This window comes from Purpureocillium lilacinum (genome assembly GCF_023168085.1).
Source record: "Purpureocillium lilacinum CBS 284.36 DNA, scaffold_1, whole genome shotgun sequence".
Taxonomy (NCBI): Eukaryota; Fungi; Ascomycota; class Sordariomycetes; order Hypocreales; family Ophiocordycipitaceae; genus Purpureocillium; species Purpureocillium lilacinum.
This window is the reverse complement of record NW_027072111.1, coordinates 5635901-5660479: the sequence shown is the minus strand read 5'-3', so window position 1 is coordinate 5660479 and position 24579 is coordinate 5635901. Positions and strand designations below refer to the sequence as shown.

The 24579-nt window shown below is 58.3% G+C and overlaps 8 protein-coding genes across 8 annotated transcripts; 3 read left to right on the top strand and 5 right to left on the bottom strand.

The window, feature by feature from the left end:
* Positions 1-360: 360 nt before the first annotated feature.
* PLICBS_001339 (uncharacterized protein) lies at positions 361-2912 on the bottom strand (the record flags this gene model as incomplete). Its single annotated transcript, XM_018317600.1, has 3 exons — positions 361-1846; positions 1908-2664; positions 2750-2912. 3 exons carry the CDS (start codon positions 2910-2912, stop codon positions 361-363), a joined length of 2406 nt encoding a protein of 801 aa, XP_018183125.1.
* A 2592-nt stretch (positions 2913-5504) lies between these two features.
* On the top strand, positions 5505-6307 carry PLICBS_001338 (uncharacterized protein; the record flags this gene model as incomplete). The annotated part of the gene is made up of 2 exons (XM_018317601.2): positions 5505-5728; positions 5863-6307. 2 exons carry the CDS (start codon positions 5505-5507, stop codon positions 6305-6307), a joined length of 669 nt encoding a protein of 222 aa, XP_018183126.2.
* A 549-nt stretch (positions 6308-6856) lies between these two features.
* PLICBS_001337 (uncharacterized protein) lies at positions 6857-9665 on the bottom strand (the record flags this gene model as incomplete). The annotated part of the gene is made up of 3 exons (XM_065599805.1): positions 6857-6993; positions 7051-9112; positions 9378-9665. 3 exons carry the CDS (start codon positions 9663-9665, stop codon positions 6857-6859), a joined length of 2487 nt encoding a protein of 828 aa, XP_065455877.1.
* A 3789-nt stretch (positions 9666-13454) lies between these two features.
* PLICBS_001336 (uncharacterized protein) lies at positions 13455-13835 on the bottom strand (the record flags this gene model as incomplete). Its single annotated transcript, XM_065599804.1, has 2 exons — positions 13455-13678; positions 13763-13835. The coding sequence occupies 2 exons, from the start codon at positions 13833-13835 to the stop codon at positions 13455-13457; spliced, it is 297 nt and encodes a 98-aa protein (XP_065455876.1).
* Positions 13836-14352: 517 nt separating this feature from the next.
* Positions 14353-14895, top strand: PLICBS_001335 (uncharacterized protein; the record flags this gene model as incomplete). Its single annotated transcript, XM_018317604.2, has 1 exon — positions 14353-14895. One exon carries the CDS (start codon positions 14353-14355, stop codon positions 14893-14895), a length of 543 nt encoding a protein of 180 aa, XP_018183129.1.
* A 659-nt stretch (positions 14896-15554) lies between these two features.
* On the bottom strand, positions 15555-17103 carry PLICBS_001334 (uncharacterized protein; the record flags this gene model as incomplete). Its single annotated transcript, XM_065599803.1, has 4 exons — positions 15555-16139; positions 16206-16372; positions 16435-16717; positions 16792-17103. The coding sequence occupies 4 exons, from the start codon at positions 17101-17103 to the stop codon at positions 15555-15557; spliced, it is 1347 nt and encodes a 448-aa protein (XP_065455875.1).
* Positions 17104-17781: 678 nt separating this feature from the next.
* On the bottom strand, positions 17782-18994 carry PLICBS_001333 (uncharacterized protein; the record flags this gene model as incomplete). The annotated part of the gene is made up of 2 exons (XM_065599802.1): positions 17782-18497; positions 18565-18994. 2 exons carry the CDS (start codon positions 18992-18994, stop codon positions 17782-17784), a joined length of 1146 nt encoding a protein of 381 aa, XP_065455874.1.
* A 3515-nt stretch (positions 18995-22509) lies between these two features.
* PLICBS_001332 (uncharacterized protein) lies at positions 22510-23471 on the top strand (the record flags this gene model as incomplete). The annotated part of the gene is made up of 2 exons (XM_018317607.2): positions 22510-22781; positions 22847-23471. 2 exons carry the CDS (start codon positions 22510-22512, stop codon positions 23469-23471), a joined length of 897 nt encoding a protein of 298 aa, XP_018183132.2.
* Positions 23472-24579: the final 1108 nt, after the last annotated feature.

Below are 24579 nucleotides of genomic sequence, written 5' to 3'. Positions count from 1 at the left end.
TTCGTCTAATTCAGTCGCGAATGCAATCAGGCCTGATGCTGTGCAACCCAAGCATGAAGAAGTATGCCACCCAGTCAAGTGTCCAAAGTCTATGTACGATCCAGGATGCCCTGTAATACTCCTAACCAAATCTTGACTTCGTGAAGCGCTGTGGTAAAAAGTGAAGATGCGTCATGCCCAATGTCGTCAAAAGCGCAAAACAGTAATGCGAGGTCGGTCCAGCCCTCGTCTACCAGTCTCTATCTCACCCATCTCTTGCTAAGATCTGTTCGTGCGTTTCTGCGCTTGGGTATCGTAATAACCTCACGCAGCTTGTTCGTCCTGCCTCCGCCAGTAACGTAGGGCGCCCTTTGTGGTACGTCACAGCTTCTCCATAAAATTCTGCCTTACCGTCCACATGCGTGCTCTCTTGCCGTAGATGTATAGCGGGATCGTAAATAGCTGGAGTATCAACTGTATGACACCGAGCCAAATGAAAACCATCTTAGGTCCGTCTTCGGCCATCCAATGCGCCACGAACAAGCTGAACACAAGTCCGTGCAAGACGTTCTTGGAGAAATTGAGTGTCACGAGTGCTTCGCCAGCGTACTGGCGGTAGCTGTCAACGCAATAGGTGATGGATGTCGTGGAGCCAAGGGAGCAGCCGAAGGATAGGATACCGAAAAACAGAGTTGGTACGATCCAGTGATCCTTCTCCTGTGCGGACCAGCCGAAGCCCATGAGCCCCATGACGGTGGTGATGAGTATCGGCCCGGCCATGATAAGGCGAAACTCCGGCTCGTAGAGGCCACCATTGCGGCGCGCCATGGCTCTCACGATAATGTCGCTGACTTTGCCGGCAACGCCAGTTCCGAGGATCCCACCTACGAACGGCGAAACGTAGACCAAGCCCGTCTGCAACGCCGAGAAGTTGTAGACTGTAGGGTCGCGATAGATGATAGCCATAGTCTCGGAGATGACGATCAGCCAGCCAATGGAGCATGCGTAAACAGCCGCAGACCAAAGAACGGCGGGATAGGCGAATAGAACGAAGGGGCGGACCATGACCTTGAACCAATTGTCATTGTTGAGACGCCCGTGATACGGTTTAAGCTGCTGGGTGAAGGTTTGAGGCGGAAGCTGGCGCAGATTATGCGTGTATTCCTGCACCTTCAGTGGCGCCCTGAGCTTGGACGCCGGTATGTTTTCTGGGTCGAGGTTCGGCCCATGTGCAGAATAACCGACATTTGCTTCACTCCCAGTGGCGGAGTGGGAATATGGCGAACTTTCGTGCTGAAGGTGGGAAGTACGTCGAATGCTGGCTGTCGGTGACAGTGTATGCCTTGGGCTGTCAATGCTGTCTAAAACCGATATTTCATGTTCCGGGAGCTGTATTGTGGGAATGTTTGCTGCCGACATTGTGGGTGGGGAGTTGGCAGTAGGCCCAGCTTCATGATGGCCTTCGGGTTGCTGGTTGTCTGGTGGCGATGTGGCTTCATGCTTTCCCTGCTCTTCACCTTCAGCCCTAGCTTCAGCCCAGCCGACATGGCGCGCCGACGTATGTGCTATCGCCGGAGTCTCGACGGTGGCAGTGGGTTGCTGAAGGCTTTGGTCGGCGGATGCTACAGGCGCAAAGCCGACATGGAGGTTGGTGTTCCTCTCTTCTATTCCCGGAGATGAAGGCCGCCTGGCAGCATCCTCATGACCAGACGGAGTCGCAGTGGTTGGTGCATGGTGGCGAGACGATAGCCGACGCAAGAAGCTCGGCCGTTTTGACGGCTTTCTCGTCGGAGTCCTGTCCCAGAACGTCTCTGGGACGAAAAGAAAGAGGAGAATGAAGCCGAGACCGACAACCATGGCCACAATCCTAAACAAATGTGAGCAGCTGCTGGAAGGTTGTTGTTCGCGTATTTTAAGAGCAATCTTACCAGAATACCCAGCGCCAGCCAAAACTGCCTATGATGGCGGCGCTCACCAGGGGAACAAGGTTCTTGCCACCCAGCAGAAGGAGGGTATAAATGCCAATTCGGTACGCCCGCTCGTGGAGGAAGAAGATCTCGGCGATGGTGGCAGACGGCAGACACTCGACCGGGCTGATCGCGACGCCCTGGAAGACTCTGGCGGCTAGCAGGGACGAGAAGCTGGGTGACCAGGCCGCCCACAGGCAAGTCCCAATGAAGACGATGGCACTAACAAGATATACGGGACGTTTTCCGAACAGAATGGCTGTGGGAGAGGCAATAACGGAGCCCATTCCCAAGCCCATCATGTATAGGCCGGTTGTGAGTGAGACGGTTTCGACAGAAACATCGTAGTCACGGGCGACGTCGGTGAAGCCGGCGGCGATGAGAGGCGTAATCCCACCACCTATCATGCAGTAGAAGCCCAAAGACAGTAGCGCAACGTCTCGTCGCCAGGCAGGCCAGTTGAGTGGGTCATTCGCTGACTCTTCAGGTTGAGGTTCGAGGATGATATTGCCATCACTGGTTGTCTTCTTGTCTTCAACGGGATCCGATTGCTGCGGATCAGGATGGAGGTGTGAGTCCGGCTTGATTCTGGTCCCCCCGGGCGTTGTCGGGACATCAAGCGGGAAGCCAATTGGAATGGAGGAATGCGATGTTCTGGCGTTGACGTTACGCAGGCCGAGCGGCTCGTTGCGGTCTGAGGCCAGGAGCAAAACGGAGCCTGCATGGCATGTCAGCATACATCTGGCACATGCCGCTTCTTTGCTTGAACGAGGGGTCAAACGCAGGTGATTGGACCTCCATACCTGGGACTTCCACTGTCTCTTTGTCGTTGAGCACACCCAGACTCCATTTCGATGGCCCTGACTTCTCGTTTGAGGATTCCCTGCTAGGCCCCGGCCTGAAGAGACTGGGAATCTTCCAGCGCCGAGGCGTGGCGCCCTTGCTGGAGTCTTCTGACGACGACATCTGCGATGCGCGCACAGAGCAAGCGACTAATTTGCAAGCTTCCTTTGTCGATGGGGCGGGTGATAGTGTTGAGTCAATGGCGAGGTTACAATTTCTCCGACGATGACGCTGAGAGCCGAGCCTGGTTCCGCTGAGTAACAAGACCAGAGGGTTGAAGTTGCGTATCCAAGGCCAGTAAATAGTAGGAATGCAAATAAATGCAGTTCAAAATCGAACTGTTATGAGATTGATGCAACGAATACCACGGGTCTAGGTGTATAGGTGCTGAGGGGAGTAGGAATAGGGACGCGGCGCGAGCCCATGGAGTTGGAAAGGATAGGAGAGAAGAGTAGGCAGATGTGTTTCGGATCCGGGATGGAGGAACGAGATACAATCTATGCGCCAGCTCCAACGAGCACCTCGCGCATGGTGAGGCGAGGGGCGTTGACGGCGGACAAATGGCGGACCAGTCGCTCCTGTCAGCCTCTCCCACGGGCTGCTCCCCAGACGCGGCCCTGCGTATGCCAATTCAAGGGCGCCGAAGATGACGCGATGGCAGGTGCCACTGAGAAGCTCGCGGAGAGAGGAAAGTTGCAGTCGGCTAGGTCGGGCGTGCGGCGAGGGCGGGTGGTCGAGACGCCACAGTTGCGTGGAATGCTTCCGAAGTAGCGGATCAAGGAGAGCCGCAGCGCACAATAAACGCGACGGAGATATGCGGCTCTGGCCCTTCGTGTCGGGCACCTCACCAGGGAAATCGGCAGAGGGATGAGGTTGTTGTTGAGGGGAGGAGGAAGAGGAAGAAAGAACGCGATGTTGTAGGCGCGAGTCGAGGATCATAAGGTTAAACTTGACGTGGCGCATACACTAATCCATCCTGAGATACGAAAGTACCCTGCAAGGCAGGGACGTCGAGGCGCCCCGCGAGCACCCCTCCTAGGATCCTCCTGCCTGACCTACAGGTACCTTGACTGGAACCTGGAGGGCTCATTCAGGTTGCCCACCCCGGGCAGGGCACGAGGCTCGCGGCTCAGCGATCGCCGCCACCGTTTTACAGGGGTTCAGCGCCAACGACCCACGACCATGATGGCCGCGGATGTCACCCCAGAGCCCCAGGCAACTTTACCTACCGAGCCGGCGTTCCGGGGACGCCTAGGTGCCCGCCCAGGCCCCTTATTATCTCGGCCCTTGGACCGTCATGTTCAAGTGGGCAGCAGCTTCCTCACATTTCGTGTACCAACCTTGTAGCGAGTCGACGGCACAGGACCTCGAGCGATGCAGATGACGCCTCCTCGGCTGCCTTGCGACGGCGACTTCCCCGAACTGCTGACCGCGAAGGGAACCTGGAGATGCTGCGCGCAGTGCGCTGTCCCGCAGATTACCCTCGTGTTTTGGCGTCGACCGCTCCACCACAAGGTCAGGCGGACATGTTTCGCGGCCACCACTAACTGGGATGGGCACCCGACACGCATCCTCGCCTCCCTCCCTGCGCGGCGTGCACTCGAAGTGATCGTCTCTCGACTCCGACGTTCGTTGGTCACCAGCGGGCCCTTCAGATCTCTCCTTCAATGCCGGGGGCACGGGCCAACCCATGGTTCAGGCCCTTGAACCATGGAAGCCCAGCGCTCCAAGGGGGGTAGAGACTATTACCTAAGGTATGTATGAGCGCATAGCTATATATGAGATGGAGGCGGCGAACCCGCTGTCGAAGATAAGGCCATCTGACAGCGGTTGGATGTCATTGCGTGGTTGTTGGACGGGGAGCACATGGGACGAGGTTGGTGCGGGAGATCCATTCAGATCATGCACGACGGCTGCAGTATGACGATGCACCGCTGCCAGCAAGGGCGGCGCGCGGCTCTTGTGCAGCAGCCACCGGGTTGCGTGGTCGGTGCGCTCGACGATTGATTTGCTCACCTCTTGGCGCATGTCTTGGAGCATGTCCGTCGCATTCTGCCGGCCGTAGAAGAGATAATTGGGCGAGTATTTCGCTCATGTCTGGTATGACCAAGGGGGCTGATACAGTGGCTTCCGTGCATGTCACTACCAGCTTCTACAATGACTCGAGCGGTGCCGGCCCAGCGACAGCCGGGCAGTGCTTGATGATATGCCCATGTGGATGGAGAACCGAACGCCAGAACGTCAATCACCCTGGTGGCCAAGCTGGAAACAACCTCCCACTGCAGTCTCTGGAGCCCAGGCGATTCCGCCTCTCATGTTCCCGTTCCACGGGCAATGGACTGGAAGCGAGCAATTGCCGGGAGACAGCTGAAGCCAGCGCATGCCGATCTCCGGTGCAGTGACAGTGACGTGTGCGCTATGACGACAGCGATCCCGTCCGCAACCTTGAACAGCCACAGCGCAGCGGGCGCGCGCCCAGGCGGCCAGGGTTCTCCGCAAACGTCCCGTCAGGGGCCCGCTTCTCCAGGCATCCCAGCCCAGGCCAAGCTTCCCGCGGTTCCGCGAGCGCGGCGACAGCCCAGCAACCAACAACACGTGGATGCCGCCAAAGTCCTTCCTGCAACGAGATCACTCACCACGCATCTGCCGCGGCGAGACATCGACCACGACCACCCACAGTTCACCTGCCAGCACGGGCTTTTCGGCAGCCTCGCCATGTCGGCAGCCACCCCGCATGCCGCCCGCCTCGGCGCCGCAGCCACTGCTCGCCATTTCAAGACTCCACCGGCCGTGCCGGCGCTTGGGCGCGTCACCCGCCAGCCGCCGTATCGTCAGCAGCAGCGTCACGCGGCCCCCATGAGAACGCCCCTGGCTTGCCGGCAAGCTGCCAGTTTCTCCTCGTCCGCCGCCCGCCCGGCTAGGAATCAAGTTCTCGACCCGTACGTTCCCCCCCCTTGCGGTTGAGGGTTTTGTTTGCATTGTGAAGAAGAATGTGGCTCGAGATGCTGCTCCTCCCCCATCAGGCCCGGCGCGTGACTGACATGTAACCCCGTGTTAACGGCCCGGCCTGCAGAATCCGCAACCCGAACTCCTTCTACACACACCTGTCGTTGTCGTCCTCGGCGCGCGCCCCCCTCCTCACCTTCTGGACCGCCTCGTGGTGCCCGACGTGCCGCACCGTCCTCCCGCTGCTCACCTCCCTCGTTGAGTCCGGGGTGGGTGAGCCCGAGGGTGGCGTCTTCCTGGCTCCCGTCGAGTTTGACAGCCCGGACATCATGGCCGTCTCCGGCGCCGACAACCTCGCCATGACATACATGATCACCTCGGTCCCCACTCTGCTCAGTTTCGACGCCGGCGAGCCCCAAACGGCCACGCGCGTCACTGACGGCCGCAAGCTCGCTGACCGCCAGTTCCTCGAGGAATGGATCCGCAACGAGGCCCGCCGCCATGGCGGCCGGGGAGGGGGCGGCGGGGGCGGCGTGGGTGCAGCATTTGGTGGTTTGTTCGGCAAGCGATAGAGAATACACCCTGGCGGGACGGTTCAACATGGGATTGGGTGGTAGCTGCCCAATGGGCCAATACCTCCTTGGCGCAAAGTGATCCTTGGAAGGTGGAAGAAGTCCCTGCCAGTGTTGATAACACGACATTCAACGGGCCCCTTGGCCAACCCCGAACAGTGATCTCCCATCTCGGCGAGCGATCTACCCCGCCATCTCGCTGATCGCACCGTCAGGCTGTCTGCCCGTAGCGACGTGACTGGCTTGTATCTGATCGTGCACAGCGCGCCCAGTCCCGCAAGAGGGGCCGTTGCTCCACGCCAATGGCGGCACGGATACTCAGATGCAGTTCCTAAGACGACGTCGCCGCGCGGCCTTATCGCAGGTAGTGTGCTAAATTGCAACGCCGGCTCTACCACGCATCGTCGTACATGACCTGCGTCTACCTGACCAACCAGCCTCACATACACCCCGACGCTTGGTTCCCCATGCCGCGCCCCGCGTCGGCCTGCTCAAACATGCAGCAAATAAGTTTGCATAGGCTCGTGGCCGATGGAACTAGACTCGACTTTACATGACGGTGCATTCCCCGTCTTGCTGCTTCTCGATGCGACTCCGCGATATACGTTCACGTTGTCTCGGATAGCCGTTCTTGCCCGCCCGCTTGAGGTCCTCCAGCCTCTCTCGCGCCTTCGGGAAGTCTTGCGCTGTTCATCACGTTAGCTCTTCGTACTTAATCCTTCCGCAGGGGACAGTAGGCTTACCCGCAGCCCTCCAATACCACCGTTTCGCGTCCTCGAGATTCGCTGGGATACCGATGCCCGTCTCAGTAAAGTAGCCCATGGCGTACTCGGCCTTGGCTAGCCCTGCGACCGCCGCCTTTCTCGCCCACAAATAGGCCTCCGTGTCGCTCTGATTCAAGACACCCTCACTTCCTGTGAGGTACCACCCACTGAGGGCCAGCTCGGACTGGTGCTCTTCTTGCGTAGCTGCCTTAGAGTACCAGAAGATGGACTGTCTTGGGTCGATCGGGCAGCCAAGCAGCCCGAATTCGTACGCACATCCCAGCCGGAACTGCGAGAACTTGTAACCAAGATCGGCCGCTTGCTGGAAAAGATTCAGTGCATACAATTCGTCTCGGATGATGGCGTCGTTTGGCTGTGCAGACTCATACAGCAGTCCGAGCTCGTGCAGAGCGTGAGGATTCTCCGAATCGGCTTGCTCAGCTGCCCGCTTCAACCACCCCACCGCCTCTCGCGGGTTTCTAGGCTGGCCCAGCAGTCCCTTTAACAGAATCATTCCCACCTTGTACATGGCGGGCGGATCGCCAAGCGTCGCTGCCCGCTTGTACCACTGCATGGCTTTCAATGGATCCTTGCGTGTCCCACCCCCCTCTTCATGCCCTATCTCGCAGCAGACGGCCGTCCGGTACGCCGCTGCCGCATTGCCGAGCTTGGCCGCGGATTGATACAGTGTGAAGGCCTCCTTATTATCCGGTTCGTGCCCAAATAGGCCCCGGCCGATGCTATCGGCCATGATGAACATTGCATCCTGGTTTTGAGCGTTGGAAAGCTTCTTCAAGATCTTGTGGGCGTCCAGTAGATACCGCTCGCGCGCTCTCATACGTTGCTTGGGATCAGGCAGCCTAGGTGCAAGCACATCAGCCGCTTCGATGAGTTTCTTTGCCAGCCTCAGAGCTGACGCTTGGTCGTTCGCGTTGCCCTTGATGACCATCCGAAGTCTCTCGAGCTCCTGTTGCGTCACTGGTTCCTCCAACGGCGCGACCTCTGGAACCTGATGGCCAGCTCGTGCAGCCATCCGCGGCTGCTGCTGCGGCTGTTGCTGAGGAGGAGGAGGGGCCTGAGGCTGTGCTGGAGTGCCCTGCGGCACGCCGGTGTAGTTACGGACAGGAGGCGGTCTGTCTTGCATGCTGACCATCGAGTTCGCCATCAACCCCGGACGCACAGGCGTGGGATGAGAGGGCAAGGAGTCGGAATTGGTGCTCTGTGACAGTCCAGTATGGGTCCTGGACATGTCGCCGCGAGCGAAACCTCCGGGTCGCGGACCGCCTCCAGGACCAGGTGGTACGCTAGGCCCGCGGGCCGGGGGTGGCATCGGTTCGTAGCCTCCAGAGCCACCATATCCGTTCGAGAATTCGGGTTGATATGGCTTAATATGAGGGACTGCAGGAACCGAGGGTATATCGCCGGCCATCTCGAACACGGCCGCCTGCGGCTCGCGAACGTTCGCCTCTGACTTGGCATGATGCAGTCTTGGAGTCTGATGAGCGCCCTGGTGAGGCTGCTGCGGTCCCGGAAGCATCGCTTGCTCAAATGATCCCCGCCGTTGAGGCGGCGCGGAATCAAAATCGGGGAGACTCGAACGATGCGGCGGTGCTTGGGAGCCATGGTCCGTATTGCCTACCGGGTCGTTATCGAAGTATGAGTCGAAGAAATCATCGACAGCGGGCGCGGGTTGATTTCCATAGCCCCTACTATCGTGGTAGGCGCCGCCGTACTGGTTATTTGCGCTTGCGTCCTCGGGGTATGTCCGTTGAGGCACCGGACGCGTGCCGGTCGTGGTTGACGGCCTCGGAGGCATGCCACGTCCAGCAGGGCCACTGAACGGCATCGAGTCTACGCGCTGAGGTGCAGGCATGGCCTGCCTCGCACCAGAATCCTGGACGGGCATGGTCATGCTGCGGCCAGGGGGACCAAAGTCGTGACGCGGGCCCATGTTGGGGTCGGCACTGTAGCCATCCTCATAGCCTCCATAGCCTGCCGGTTCCCGTCCCGGGGCCGGTCCCTGTCGTGGGTAGTCCCGGGACTGAGGGCCGCCTGCCCCATTGGCAAATTGTCGACCGTATTCTCCAGGCCCTCGATAACTTTCCGAGCTCGAACGGCCTTGCGGATGGCTGCCAGACCGCTGGCTGTGAAGAGACATGGCTGACATTTGGTCGGGAAGTGCCTGATCTGGGCTGTAACCAGGCTCTCGACGGCCCGGTGGCCCATTCATCGGCGGACGACGGCCTGTACGCGGGGTTGGATGTTTGAGCCACAGTTCTTCAGCATGATCGACTAAGCGCACTTACCATGGAAGTCGGGGGCCGGGCCACCTCTGCCACCGGGCATACCTCGGTCAGGAGCAGGTGCCATTCCCCTGCCACGAGGCGGATACGCATGCCCCCGATGATCTTCTGCTGTGGAAGGCCGGGGTCCTGGACCTCCTCGACCGGCCGGAGGCATGGGACGGCCGCCACCTCCCACCCCAGGCCCGTAATAGTCTTGCGAGGGCCGTCGCTGACCCTGCGGTGCTTGCCCGTAATCTTGCGGCTGGTGGCCATAACCTCCGGCCTGGCCCTCGTAGCCATACCCGTCATTGTAGTCATTGTACTGCGGCTGCGGTTCGTACTGCCTGGTGGGCGGCGGCCGGTCGTTGTACCCACGAGGGGCAGAACGTGGTGCTGCAGGTCCAGCGTACGGGCGATGCTGGCCAGGCCCGCCATATCCTCCTTCGTAAGCCATGCCGACTGCACCGCTGCCAAGTACAGGTATTCGATGAGGTTGGGTGAAGAAAACACACGATTGCACGCTCTGATGGGTCCTGTCGTTGGGCCAAGCGTTTTACAGTGAACGAGTGATGGCACCAAGGATGTGTGTCTCCATGTCCCAGAGCGCAATGTCGTCGCCGTCGGCAGCAGTCGGATTTGCTTCACTTGTGCCGCTTCGGGAAACTAAAGACCCATGCGCAACGGGTTTCCGAGCGTCGCCTGTATCGTAGGGGTATTATGGGTCGTCGCGTGCTCGTGTGCGCTGCGAATGTCGGTCACGAAAGACCCCTCGGTCGTAGCGATGCAGCGCTCCCAGACGGTGAGCTGTGACCAGCCCAGGGACGCATACGCTGGCGCGAACAGGAGCGGACGTTGACAATATACGGGACCCGCCCGAGCGAGCCAAGAACGAAGGGCTGGTCGTATCGGCCGAGTCTGTCGTCGGCGGATGCTGGAGCGCGCGCGTGGGCGTTGCACGAGGCGCGGTGTCTCGGAAGAGGCGCTGGACGATGGGCTTTGACAGTTGCGAGAATGGTGGGGTTCGGCTTAGGGGGGGCGCGAAAGAGACGATTCTTCGCTAGCCGCAGGTGGCAGGCGGGCCTCGTTGGAATTCGGCAGACGCCCGATGACCGACGTCGCTAAAATGTGGGGGGATTCGGACGACGCCTTTTCTCCGGCAATGTGTATCCGGTTACGTGGCAACGTTTGGAGGAGAGGAGTGAGAAGAAAGAAGAATGCGGACCGGACGAAGGCGTCGTAAATCAGGGGCAGCCCAGGGAGACGAGCTGAGCGGAGTATTGGAGTATTGGAGGCTGTTCATGCTGTCCCGGGAGGCGGGCGTGGGAAAAGTCTGAGACTGGCGGGACGAATGATGCTGCGCTGGCCCCCCTCTCGGGTCTCAAGCGGCCACCACGCATCTGCTGTCCGCCCAACGCCCGAGATTGTACCACGGAGCAGAGTACGCAGTACTTTGTACCGCCTCCTCTATTTGCGATGTACCAAGCCCGCTACAGTGCCATGCAGTGCCGCACGGCGTCTTCCTCAACTTGCTTTATGTTGCGGAGCGTTCGGCAGCAGGGTTGTCCTGGGGCAATTGATGGTTGTGACGGAAAATGTTTCCACTTTAGCTGGGGCCCTGGACCCTCTCTTCGACAGTATAGTGGATGCAGCGACCGCCGGGTCAGCCTGGGGCTTCCATGCACCAGGCGGGATACAGGGAGTTGTTGATGCCACGCGCGGCGAGCAGTGCTTGGTCACTGGCCAGTCGTGCTCTCGTCGTATCCTGCAAAGCTGGCTGTGCTGACGGCGGCCTCTGGCGCATAGGTAGCCATTTGATAGGACAGGGGCAGCGAGGCTTGTCCATGGCACGACGGGAAGTGGCCGCGGCTTGGAGGCGCGGCGCATTGCTCTGCGAATCTCCCAGGGCTCTTCGAGGTTCTGGAAAGGGTTAGGCTACAGGCTGCCATCTGCAGGTACGGCGCAGATGCAGGACGCGGTGACGCACTCTCGCGCTGGCGCACGCGAGCTCAGCATCAGGTTACGCAGGCCGCACACACCCGTCTCTGAGCGTCTGACCACGGCTTCGGCGGGGACTTGGGCGCCAATGTCGAAGATTCTGCGGCCGCTGGACTCCTGGAAGCCACAAGGACAGCATCTGAAACCACGGACCGGCCTTGATCAGTCGGATGGCTGGCCATGCTGTCACCCTGGGGCGGCCAGCAGTAATTGCCGCCTCGTACCCCGTAAATACTCTGGCGCCACTGGCTCGCACGACCAACCCATTGGCGAGAAGCGCCGAGCTCGCGCGCAATTGCTGCTGCGTGCCGCCCGCTCACCGACGACCTGCTGGCGGCCAGACCGCGAGACCGTCCACCCACCCGTCGCCTGCCCAAGCTCGGCGTCCGACACGGTGTCCTGTGCTGTGACCCGACCGCTGCGCCCGTCCGCGCGAAAGCGAGCTGTGCTTGCTTATTCCCCTGCCCAGACTTCCCCCTTCCCCTGGTGCCACTCGAGGCACAGTTCGGCACCACCCGCCATCAGCGCCTGGTTCGTCGCACCGCTGCCTTGCCCCGACCTGTAGCAAGACAGCCACCACCAGCACGCCCGATTGGCCATCATTGCGCCGCGGAGGAGTATCCTGGTGGGGGAAAAGTCGCCAGCCTTGGAGCGGACGGGATGCCTGTCAGGTCCCCAAGGAAGTAAAGTCCCTCGCACAGCTGATGCTCTGCCGCTGGACCTTGGGAAGTGCCGTCGTCCTTCGCCCTGTCCAAGAGCCGCTGAACATCCCTGGCGTCAGCATTGCAACAGATCGCCGTGATGGAGCCACTCCGCGACGACTAGAGTTGTGTTTCCCCCTTTCCCAGTGTTTCGCCGCGTCTATCCCCCCCAATGACGCAGTGAGATCTCGTGTTGCCGTTACTCACAAGCACGGGGACCTAATCCTCCGACCCGAAAAATCGAATTGCAACCATGCGCTTGGCACAGTGGACGTAACGGATCGAGCGTGATATCAACATGACGGTCGCACACACCCCTGTGTTGCGCTCGCGGGCAAAAGATGCAGCAAAAGACTCGCAGAAGCACTTCCTGACGCCGCCCGTATTCTTCAATCAGCTCAAAGGCAAATGCGACGTTGCACGCTGCTCTATGAGACTGTAGCCTTGTTCCCAGTCCAAGAGCTGAGACGGCGGCTCATGCGCGCTGCCTGCTCCCATCGTCCCAGACTTCTGAAACGGCCGGGCACGGATAGGACCGACACTATGGGCTGGGAAGATCACCACTGTAATGTGCCTGTGAGCACGATGAGGCAGACGCTCGCCACCCTTCTCCAATCGCTGAGCTGCTGGTGATTACACCAAAAGCAACGATGCCGAGGCTTGAGCAATCGATTAGTCGAATTGATCTTCATACGCTGGTGTCGCCGGTCCCGGTGCCGCCATGCTGTTGCGGCACTCGTTTCAACGCCATACCGAGCCAACGCCAAGCTGTTTCTCGGGCCTTGTTTACGACGAACTTTTGTCTCTCTCAAGATGAGGTGCAGATGAACAGGTTGCTAACATGAAGCGTCACCGCCTAACGCACAGATCTGTTCGGATCACCCATTTCTCGCCGGCCTTTACCTCCCGTCCTTCATGCTGGACTTCTGTCAGCTTTCCAACGTCGCTCTTCGTGCGTGATCGAAAAGACACCCACCAGTAGACAGTCGTCGCCATGCTTATGCAGAAGGAGCATGCCCGTGTCGAGAGGCACGGCAATCTCCTCTGACGGGAGTTTTCGGTCGTGTGGATAGAAGACTGTCTCGCCGCCAATACAGCCTTCTGCGGCGGATGTGAGATACAAGAGTAAAGTCCACGTTGTTTTCGCCGCTATCGGTGGCTCGGCATGAAGTGTGACAGTGTTGTAATCATCATCTTAGCCAGCTGTCAGTCAACCCCCCTGAGATGATGGGCGCGGGCGATAAGGATATGCCTGGGTTGTCCACTCACAATGGCAGTCAAAATACTGGCCTTTGGAGTACCGGTAGATTCGAATGTTGGGGCTCAGACCGACGGGCTCGCCACCCCTAATATTCGCCCCGTTAGCACTGCCGACACACCGGATGCAAGTGGCCAAGTTCACTCACCACAGCTCCCTCAGCTCCTCGTTGTCCAGCAACGCCTCCTTCAAGCCAGTCTGCTCCCAGAGTCTCTGAGAAAACGCATGGTCCTCAATCTGGAACCGATCATTGACGCGCACAGCCTCGCCGCGCTTTGGCCGCCCTGGCGTGGTCTGCAGCGGGAGGGTCTTAAGGAATGTGACGTAGTCCCGGCAGAGAGACTTTGGGAAGAACGACGGGATGAGGGCTATCTTGGATGTCGCAGGATGAAGCTCTGGAGTCAGATCAACGACGGGCAGTGGGGGCTTAAATTGGGGCCAATTGGGCGGACTCGTCGTTGGAATAGTCTGAGGCGTAGAGGCCCCGGGCTTGCTCTGCTTCGATGAAGCCTTGGGTTTGGGCATATTGCAAGTTGCAACCGAGCGCCTTGGAGTAATTCGCGTGGCTCCAATACGCAATAAAGTTGACGCGAGAATTTGGAACTAGTGCGTGATGGCAAATGGGGAGGCTATACGAGAGATAGAACCGAATCACCGAACAGAAACCCCAGAGCAGACGATGTTTTCGGGTTGGACGTTGCCGTAGCGAAGGTGAGGTTGGTGAGTTGTGACGTTCTTGCATCCGCACTGGAGAGATGGACGGGCGGTGGGGCACAGCGCGGCGGCCCGCTGATGTTTCGCTGGGACGCCGGCAGGTCATGTCCGCCAGACCTTTCAGCGCGAAACTGCCAACGCCATGAAAGCACCGCACCAATCACGGCTCACCACCAGTCTTTTCTCACCTCAACTCAGACCTCATCTCATCCACGATCCATCTCCACAAGAGGTTTAAGCGGCGCAACACCTGTCTTTCTGAAAGCGACGGCTTGCGGCATCAAAGGACTGTTTGAAAGGGGCGCCCATGTTGTTCGCCACGCCCACCATGACTCCTAACAAGAGCGAGCCGGCCTCGCCTCAGCCGAGCAAATCAGAACCCCAACCATCACCAACCTCCTCAACAGCCTCCTACTCGCCCCTGATGCGGCAAGTGCGCGAGTTCGGCCTATTTTTCGCCGGCGCTTCCTTTCTCGCCGCGTCAATCGCCGTCTCCAGACGCTCCGTCCTGCGGCGTCGATTCGACACGCTTCCGCCCTTCCACACCTCCAACCGCTACACAAAGCCGTTCGATGGCTCGGACCGCGTGAGCCTCGCCACACAAGCCCTCGGGCTCGCCACGCTCAACGTCATGAGCTTTGGCATCATGCTCACGGGCGGCATATCTTGGGCTTTCGACCTCTGCTCGGTGGAGGAGCTGAGGCAAAGGACGCAAGCGGTGCTACAGCGGCCCGGCAACGTTGACCCGGAGGCAGAGAAGGAGATGGAGGACATGATGAGGTCGCTGTTGGACAAGCTTGGCATGGATTCCACGCCACCGGAGAAGCCAACCCCCGAAGACTCGAAAAACGAGCCGCCAGCAAAAAAGTGAGAGAGGGCGCTGCTATGGACTTCGTCATACTGCACTGCCTCGCCAGCTGGCGGCCTGGTCAATTCGCTCGACAGACGATCGCTCCACTGCGATGTGTCCTTCGAAAGAGCTCACATGTTTACTAAACAGCATCGCAATGCGGCCACTGCCATGCCCGTCCATGGATTCGTGGATATGTAGACCAAACATGGATCTGGCAACCTCGACGCACAAGCCGATAATCGATGCTCGGATGAAGGGAAAACGGTAATTTGTACAGCTATGTATACTAGAATACCCTGGATGTTCGAAACAAGGGAACATTCGCCTCCTCACTCGCCGTAGTGCACCACGCTGTGCCACGATCGCACCATTGGGATACGCAACGTGACGCTCATGCTGATAAGTCCAATTGTACAATGTCTGAATCCCACAGCGGTAGACATCTGCTCGATGATGATCGACCTCGCTTTACCAGGTCAAATGAACCACGACGGCGTCCATGTCTTCCCTACCGCCAGGTTGGACGCTTCCATCCACGCCCTCCGTGCCCTCCAGGCTCGTGACCATGCGTTCCCAATGTACCCAAACAAGCCACCATATGCTTCAAATGTTATTTACATGCATGTTCTGCCCGCTGATTGACCATGAACTACCGTTTTGTTGCTCGTCAATGGCCGTCAATGGCCATCTACCGCTGTTTGACTCTCCTTGGCCTTTTCGTTCCGCCTCCACTCCAATACCTCATCCATTCCCTCCAGGCTCGCACGCCTGCCCCAATTCTTTGGCTGCCGCTTGAGGAACGCACCCACGGCGCCGAGATAACCCTCGTGGCGGAGGAAGTAAGCTTGCTTCTCGCCTTTACTCCAGAACCTAATGGCATAGCTGAGCGTGTTCATCGTCTGCCGGTGGCCGCGAATGAAAGACCCGCCAAAGTATATGTCGGAGAGGTTGTGGATTTGCGATTGCAGGTAAGCAATCTGGCCGATGTTGTTCGATACGGCATAAAGCAGCGACCTCGAAATGTCGCCATCCGAGAATCCGACATCTGCTGGTGTAGCCTGACCGTCCGTGCTTCCTGATGCTTGTGCAGCAGCAGCGCTGGCCGCAGCATTCTTCATGCGGAACACCTTGCCAAAAGAAGACGCAATCGCTGTGCTCTTGAGGCCAATCTTTCCATAGTCTGTGCCGTAAATGTCGCCGACCAGCATATCAACCTTGGCATTGTCGCCATGTTCGGCTGAATCCAGCATTTCGTCAAAGGTCTGTGCGCCCGTCAGTAGGGACAGCAGTCCCCATAATGTACCTCCTCCTAATGACGTACCGCCCACTCGCTCGTACGAGCGCGGGCCGGTAACCTTGAGGAAGGACACTCCAGAGCCGATGTTGACAAGGAGATAAGGGTAGATGGCCTCGCGGGGGCTGACGAAGTGCATGGGATCGGTCTCGGAGTAGGTGAAGACCTCGCGCGGTATCTCGGTGATGAAGAAGTCGAGACCTGGTTGCGCGGATTTTCGTCAGCGTCGGGACTTGGAATCCCTGGCCTGGGAAGAAGCATACCGATGATGAGGCACTCCATCTCGTCCTCCCGCAGTACATCGACGCCGAGCGCATCGCGGATCTTGTCATAGAACTTGTACGCGCCACCTCCGGTCGCCATGACGCAGAGCTCGCTGGGCTGCGAACCATTGAGCTCCAGCTGCTTATCGCGCAAGTTTTTCATCAATTCGACGCAGTCGTCCACGCGATCGGTCTCGAAGCTCTGGAAGTTGAGTCGGCCCCCGGGCTCGGTCGAATGGACCTCTCTTGAGAAATAGACAAGCTTTATGAGAGAGCCGCCAATCTGCACCGCCACCACGTCGGTTAGTCCACTACCCACGCAAGAGAGAGCGCTCGCTATCAGAGGAGTATACGTACATCGACGGCGATGTGGCTCACCACTGCCGTGTGGTATGGCAACCGAATATCGCTCGTCTCGGGATGTGTCGGACTGCCTCTCCCATTTCCTTGAGCGGCACCAGGCGCCGGCGTTCTCGTATCCGGGTCGACGATAAATGCCCCTTTGACATTGATTCTGACGCTGCCAGGCCTCGTTATGGTATCGTCGATCTCTTCGGTCGACATCGTCGTCCTCGGTAGCTGCACCGCCGCGTGGTCACCGTCATGGGCGAGGTCCCGCCGCCCGGCTGCGGAGCCGCTGGGCTGGTGGTTTTCGACTGCGGGACTCATGTCGATGCGGATGCGCCGTGCTGTGGCAAGTTGCTAGGGTAGTGCATCGAGCTTGCGACCGGGTCGAGTGTTGTCACGGCTCGCTCGCGCGTCCGGGCGTGCGCAATGTGTTTACTGATAATGGCCGAGTAAGTCCGGCCGGTCAGGATCCAGGACTCAGGAGGGGTGTTGAGCCCGCAGCTTATGGAGGGTCCGCGCTTATCGATAACGGGCCCCCAGTCCCGTTTGACCGAGGCTCACGGATCGTCGGGACTGGGGACTGGGGAGACCGAACAGTTAACACCCCGTCTCGGACCGCCTTGTCCGAGATGATTTCTGTGCTCCCGCTGGGGCTGGGGTCCAAGACAACCCGGGGAAAGCAGCCATGCACTGACTCGCCCTTGTCCCCGGATCTTGGAGACGCCACTCCGGGGCCACACTCTCGTCACCCTGCTGGCGCCGGCGACACCAGTGAATAACAGCCACGGCTACGCACACACGTGCGTGTCCATCAAACTGGTTGAAAGTGCTGTACAGGTATAGATCGCAAGCAGTCAGAGTACTGCTAATTCATCATTTTTTGCCCTCGCGACGAGTAACCAGTCCAAGGAAAGGAGCCCCCGCCGGACGCTGACCAAACAACCGCCTCTTGCGCCAACCAGACTCAACCAGGTCGTTCACACGAATACATTGCTAATCTTACATGAAATGGCCACCCGGAACAGCGACAAATATTGCCGTCACAATGCCGCCCAGGACCAGTGATGCTAATATGGCCTGGACGAAGATCGTGTCCTGAATCTGCCGCAGTGCAGGTTCCTGGATCCAGACCTCCCGGTCAAAGACTTTGCGAATCACGTTCCTTCGCTCGTACTTGACGATCCAGGGCTCGTCCTCGTAGCTATTGTCGGACCCAAACGAGTCGAAGCTGCGCTTGCCGAGGTCCTCGCCATCGTCTTGGACAAACAGCTCCCAAGGGCGGATATGGCGATGGTGCATGCCGTGGAGAACGACACACATGCCCTTGTACGCGGCGACAAGTGTGCTGATACCCAAGACCAGAGCGATGGCAGACAAGGCGCGGTAGCCTCTGCCGAGCTTGCTGAGCGTGAGAAGAACGCCCATGACCAAACCCCCGACAATCAAGCCGACGCCAAGCGCGCGGGCAAAGAAGACGCGGGCAGGATTGCCGTTGCATATGGACCAGCGCACAAAATTTGGATGAGCCTGTCGACGGAGCGAGGAGTCGACCGTTTTGAAGAGTCCTCTGAGAGCACTGGGGTGGGTGGTGTGGGCGAGCGCATTGACTGCCGCCTTTTGCTCCCAGGCGGAAAGGTTGAGCTGTCGAGGCGCCCCTTCCCCAATGTAAGTTGCAATGATCCTGTCGATCTCTTCGCGGAATGGTTGAATCGTGACTGCAAGAGAATGTCAGCGACAGAAGCCCTCCAGAGTCCAGACCATAAGGGAGCCGCCTAGACGTACATGGCTGTTTGGCCCCGGCAGCATTGAACGTCTCAGCGGCATGAGATCTGTAGTTCGACGGCGCGAAAGACGGCATGGTGTGAGGGCCCGAGTAAAGCGACGAGTGATCTCCCGTTCCACTATGCGGGGTTCGCGGCGGAGTGTTGAAAGGGTTTCCGCCGGACGTGTCTGGCGTGTTCTTCTCGAAGTCGGTCCCTTTGAAGATTTCGGCAGCCTTGGTCTCCGGACGCAGCTTTTCCGCGTGCTCTCTTCGGATCCTGGCAATGGCATCATCCTCCATGGTCTGTGTCCACTCCGGGGCGAGTGCTATGTCCGCAGTGTTGGCCGAGTTGAAGCGCTTGACATAGTCCTTGTACCATAGCCAGAATTGCAGGTTCTCGGCCGAGTGCTCGATATAGACGAGGTAGTTCATGAAGTCGCGAACTGTCATTGGCTATGCGAGCGAAAGCATGGGTCAGCCCAGACTTGCAGAGATGAAATGAAGTGCTTGAGTATATACACACTGGACAGGTGCCGCCATTCATGATATTGTCGAATGCTAGAGAGTCTGGAATGCCGGCCGAACAGCCAGAACGACCGGAGCGCACCGAGCCCTCACTTCTGACATCCTCAACCGACCCGCGGCTCTCGAGCGATGCCACTCGCTTGGGCCGGGTGTACGTGAGCGAAAGTAATCTAGGCATTGTGCACCTTAGGCCTTGTAAAGAAGGGCTGTTGCTGATTTGGGTGACGGAACACGGCCGGAACTGCAGCCAGCGGCAAGTGAAGCGGATGTGATCGGTTTTAAGGGAAGACAACAACCGACATGCTATCACCTGCCAGCGTCTGTCAAAGACAAGGCCGTCTGCCAACTCGTTTCCTGATCGAGGCAAGGCAGGGGCTCCGATGCATAAACACCCATGTGAGTGGGAACTACTTACCTTGTTGCCGCACCTGTCCAAGCCCTTTCATCGACTTGTACGAGGCTGGCTGGGTCGGCGTGCCACGACCATAACAGGAAGGCCTCCCAAGACCAAGGTGAGGTATCCAAGCATTCGACATGCGGCAGCAGCCACAACACTGGCCCAGCAGCAAGGCGCGCTTGCGCAGTGCGGGACGGTCATGAGCAGGTGTGGTGGAGCGTTAGTCCCCTTCCTTGCAGGTGAGATGGATGGCGCCGCAGACGCTAGACATGAGGAGGGCGAGATGGATTGGATGGGCAACAAGGATGGATGAGAAGACGAGCCAGGGCTCAACAAGCCGACTTCAGACCATTCCCCAAGGTCTCGCCTGCAGGGCGCCGTCTCAGTGGCTTCCCCGACGTCCAACCAGCCTTGAACCGGGCTGGTGGTCGCCCAGCGCGCCGACGCGGATCGGAAGCCCCTTTGGTACTCAGTCAAGTTAGCGTCTCTAACTTTTGACAGAGCATGCAGGCCGGGGTTGTCTTGGTCGCCGACTGCTTCATGGCTTCCTCCAACCCGGATAGCACCCCAGCCGCACGCCACCTCGGTTCACGGCTCCAAGTGCAAGTGTACGCGGACGGCGGCGTCGTGCATCTTGCCCCTGCAGCGCCTGAGCCGGACGGGCTATTGGCAATCAGAAAAGAAACACAAACGCTCTAGCTGCTGCACGCCGTCCATGTTTTCGCGCATGGTCCGCGCGCGCGCCTGTAGGTTCGTCGATTGCATGTCCTGGTTTGTTGCGAGAACATTGATAGCTTGAGCGGACCGTGAGATGCAGGGCGCAAGCGCATCGCTCCGCACCGAAGACGAAGCCGCTCAGACGATTGGGCGAGTGCGGCTATTCCCGCAGGCTTGGTTTTTTTGTTGGCAATGGGGTTTTTCTTTTCACCTCGACACCATTCCCTGTACGACCAAGCGAAAGAGTCGAGACAGGTCCGGAGCCCCTTGAACGGCGCGCGGCCTCGTTAGCACGTCGTTAGCTTCGCGCGGGACGTTGCAGAACCGTGCTAGCTACTGCACTGCAGCCAGAGCACGACGTCTAGGCTCTGCTCTTCGGAGGAATATAGCTTCATTTGCTTCTTTCACCGTCGGCGGGACACCGACAGCTTTGATCCCTTCTGCCCAGTCGAGGGAGAGCTGTGTTCACTATTCATCACAACCGAACAGAACGACGATTATACGACCGACCAGTAGACTGCTCCTGCGGTCCAAGAAATCATGAGAAACAGTGATATTAAGGCCAATTGATGTGCTCATGGTGCTCTTGACACCTAGATATCATTGTGGTGATATCCTGGACAAACAGAAGGCTGGAGGCGGGCATGGTCGCGCTGACGGGGCAGCTGCAAGGAAAGTGGCAAAAGCAAATGGTGCCTGTGAACGCCCCAACATCGCCAAGTCCTCGCGTCACCTGTGGCGTCGATGTTAATCCGGCACCAGCTAGCATGGCAAGCATGGTTGCATGGGTACCAAGATAGCTGAGACTGTTCAGTGGCAAGCGTCACGTTCCGTGTGACGCCCACGCGATAATGTCTGACTTCCAGCGCTACCAGTCCAAGCCGTCCAACCGTCCTTCTTCAGCACACGGGGAGTCCTCCAAAGAAATGCGGCAGGCCCGAACGATCATCCTCGTCCCTGGGATCAGGAAGCTCCAGGAGACTGGTCTTGATGTTACACTGTTGACCTGCTTTATCGCCCCTAGGTACCCAATGTGTGGGCATTCTGGGCAGCGCCGCGCTCAAGCTGTGAGTGAGCGTCGCCGACGTCCAAATGTGACCGAGGCTGCACCAAAGCCAGCCAGGGTCAATGGCTTCGTGAGCAGGATGCGGGAAGCACGGGCTCGCGGGTCATTGCATTGCCTGGCTTGTCCTGCACTATAGATCGCATACTTGCACAACATTGAACGAAATGTAAAACTCAGGCGTCTACTAAACCCTACTGGACGCAGCGATAGCCAATGCACGGCATGCCTTGGGCAACAGAGCGCAAAGGCCATATGATCGCAGTACCGTCATCTCTTATAAGTCTTCATATTTGCAAATGTGCAAGGAGTTCCGCCTACTATTCGGGCCCATAGCCGTACTGCCTTCCGATGCCAGCCATTCTTGTTGTAGAGACCTGGCACAGTAGTGGCCTGCCTCGACGCCAGCCAGCATCCCATCCAAAGCAAACTAAAGGTGGTTAACCGCCTCGGTTGAAGCAAACCTGTCATTTGCCGCTGCCACTGTCGTTGCCGTTGTTCCTGTCATTCCTATCGTTCCCGGCCTTGCTGTCATTGCCGCCGTCTCGATTGCTGCCGCCGTCGCCATTTTTATCGCTGCCAACCACAGGATTGGGCAAAACTCGCAGTTTTGCAGAGTGTCAAATGGGCCTCCGAATCTACGCCTTTGCCCAGGTAGGAAACACGGGCCTGCAGACAGGCTCTCCTTTTGAGGATCAGATGAAAGGGTGCTGGCAGGCCAAGGCGAATGCGAGGTGCGTACCATGGTGGGCACCGGAACGCTGGCCCTTAGGTCGACGTTGCGTTGCGGCGCTCTCGCCACACGAGCTGGGGAGCTGGGCTCCAGCCCATGCGAGCATCATGACGATTTGATACATCTTGGAAGCGGTGTCTGCCAGCTTTCTGAACAATCGAGCCACAGCACAGATCGTTAGGGAGGGATATGTAGAGATACTCACGTGCGACATAGAACTCACTGCAATGAGCCACGGCATTGCCAAATCTTTACCGGCCAACGGCATCTGGCGGAATTCCGGTTTGTGCGGCCTGGGCTTACTGTCCCTCGCAGCGTAGCAGTGCAAGCCGCCGCCTCCAAACTGTCTAAATTTGGTCGGGTATCCCCATCAATGAGGGGTTGGCGAGGCTTTTCGCATGACCTTCAATGCCTCTTCGACACGGCATCCGAGGAGTCGAGGGCTTGATGCCAAAGCAAAGTTCCGCGCCGCAGTATTGTCTCTATCCAAACAACCAGCGATTTGACGTGATCTAGAAATCGGGTCAACAATGGACGCGACATGCAAACAGGCCTCGGTTACGCTCAGCGATGGCGCAACCTTGCAAGTAAAGTTGCTGGGGGCGGACGACCAGACGAAGCCCCTCCTCATAGCTCTCCATGGCGCGCAAGGTGTATCTGATCACCGCGAGCCGCTTCGGTCTTTCGGTTTCTTGTCAACTCGATTCCGTCTCCTTGTGTACGATGCGAGGGGCAGCGGCCGGAGCGATGACAAAGAACCCTTCACGCATCAGCGCTGGGCCGCCGATGTCAATGAACTGCGGTACGCATTGCACTCAGCGCTATTGTGCTCCTCTTTTTGGGCGGCGCCTCGCTAACAGTCCTCAGTGAATGGGCGGGAGCCAACAAAGCCGTCATTGCTGGGGGGTCTTACGGAGGCATGGTCGCTTTGGAGTATGCGTTAGCATACCCCCGTTGCGTCTCTGCCTTGATTCTTCGCGACACTTGGGCAAACGGAGTGCTGGGAGTGCTGCGCTGCCTCAAGTCAGTTCTCACGGACGGACGGATACGGCCAGACGCGGATCGCCAAGTGCGGGCATGGAGTGGAAACATTCGAGACAATGAGGACCTAGCAGCGGCTTTCATCGAGATCCTGCCCATCTACACTCCGGAGGACAAGGCGGGACAAAACACCTCCTCGACACTTGACAAGGACATGCGCGCCGAGGCCGACGAGCTGATCCTTCACTACAAGACGCACAACTTTTGCTTCACTCACAACCAACCTAGGTTCGACTTGCGCGACCGCCTTGAACAGATCAACGTCCCTACCCTTGTGGTGTGTGGGAGACACGACCCTATTACGCCCGTCATGTTCAGCGAAGAGATTGCTCAGTGCGTGCCCAATGCGCAGCTAATTGTTTTCGAGAATTCTGGCCATAGTCCCCCATCAGACGAGCCCGACGCCTTCAGAGATCGGGTCTGGCAATTTGTCGACCAGATTGCGGTCTAATCCGAAGTCGTGGCGTTGCTCTGCTCGCCTGACCTTTCCCTTGGCGACGTTCAATCTTTGCCGCTCCGGGGGACCACTTCGATCCAAAAAGCTGATTCTGCCCCAGTTTGACATTACCGACATAACATTTCCGGGCTGTGAATATGCAGGAGTCAGCGCTCTGCCAGGATGGAAGCAGAGTGCCAGGCCCGTGCCTGCGCCTGGGTCGGTTGGCGATGTGCAGGATCTCATGCGTCATCGTATGCCTTGGAAAGCGATTCCCAAGATCGAAAGCGGGCACTGAGGGTGGGAGCCATTGTTTTCTTCTCTAGCTGGTATACGTAGGTATTGTTGTTATCATGGAAGCGTTTGGCACGTAGTCCAGATCGGCTCGCGGGGAAGGGTCAAGCACTCCAGCTCGGCATCAAAGGTTGCTACAGCGCACATTATTTTTCGGCTACCCTTTTGACTGGAGTGACGCTGCATACAGTCGAACGACTCAGCCCGCGTAAGCGTGTGCATTGACGCCTAGTTCTAAGCAAACCCGCGTGGCCTTGCCATGACTGGGCAGCGAGGGCGAAATTTGCCTCGCTTTCCATGCCGGCAAACCTTGTTATACATGGCAGACAGCACGGAGGCCTCCCGGCAAACTTTTTCCACGCCATAGTCCTCACAATTCTTGGTACTTGAAAGCGAGGGCCCTCTCTGCCTGTGACAGCATCTACCAGTCACAACCACCCTTACTTACCTACGCACCTACCACGATCATCTCCCCCCGCTACAGGCTCCCCAGCATCAAGCAGCTACCATCATGGGTAAGATCAAAGCCATTCAGAGAAGTTCACGCCGTTAACATTCACAGATTACCCAGACTTCGAAGCGCGTCAGATCGCGCTCCAGTTTTATGCTGCGCGCAGAGCCAACTTGATCCAGCGTGATATCGTTTTCGAACAGAGCTACGATGTTCGGCCCACGGAAGAAGCGGCAATGCGACTTATTCATACACACACGCGTCTTCTGTTGCCATCCCGAGGGTTCATGACTCGAAGTACCGATTTGGAGCGCGAAACAGAGTCTGTGGCGAGATTTCTTGCACTTCTTCATCTCAGGGAGAACGCTCAAGTAGGTT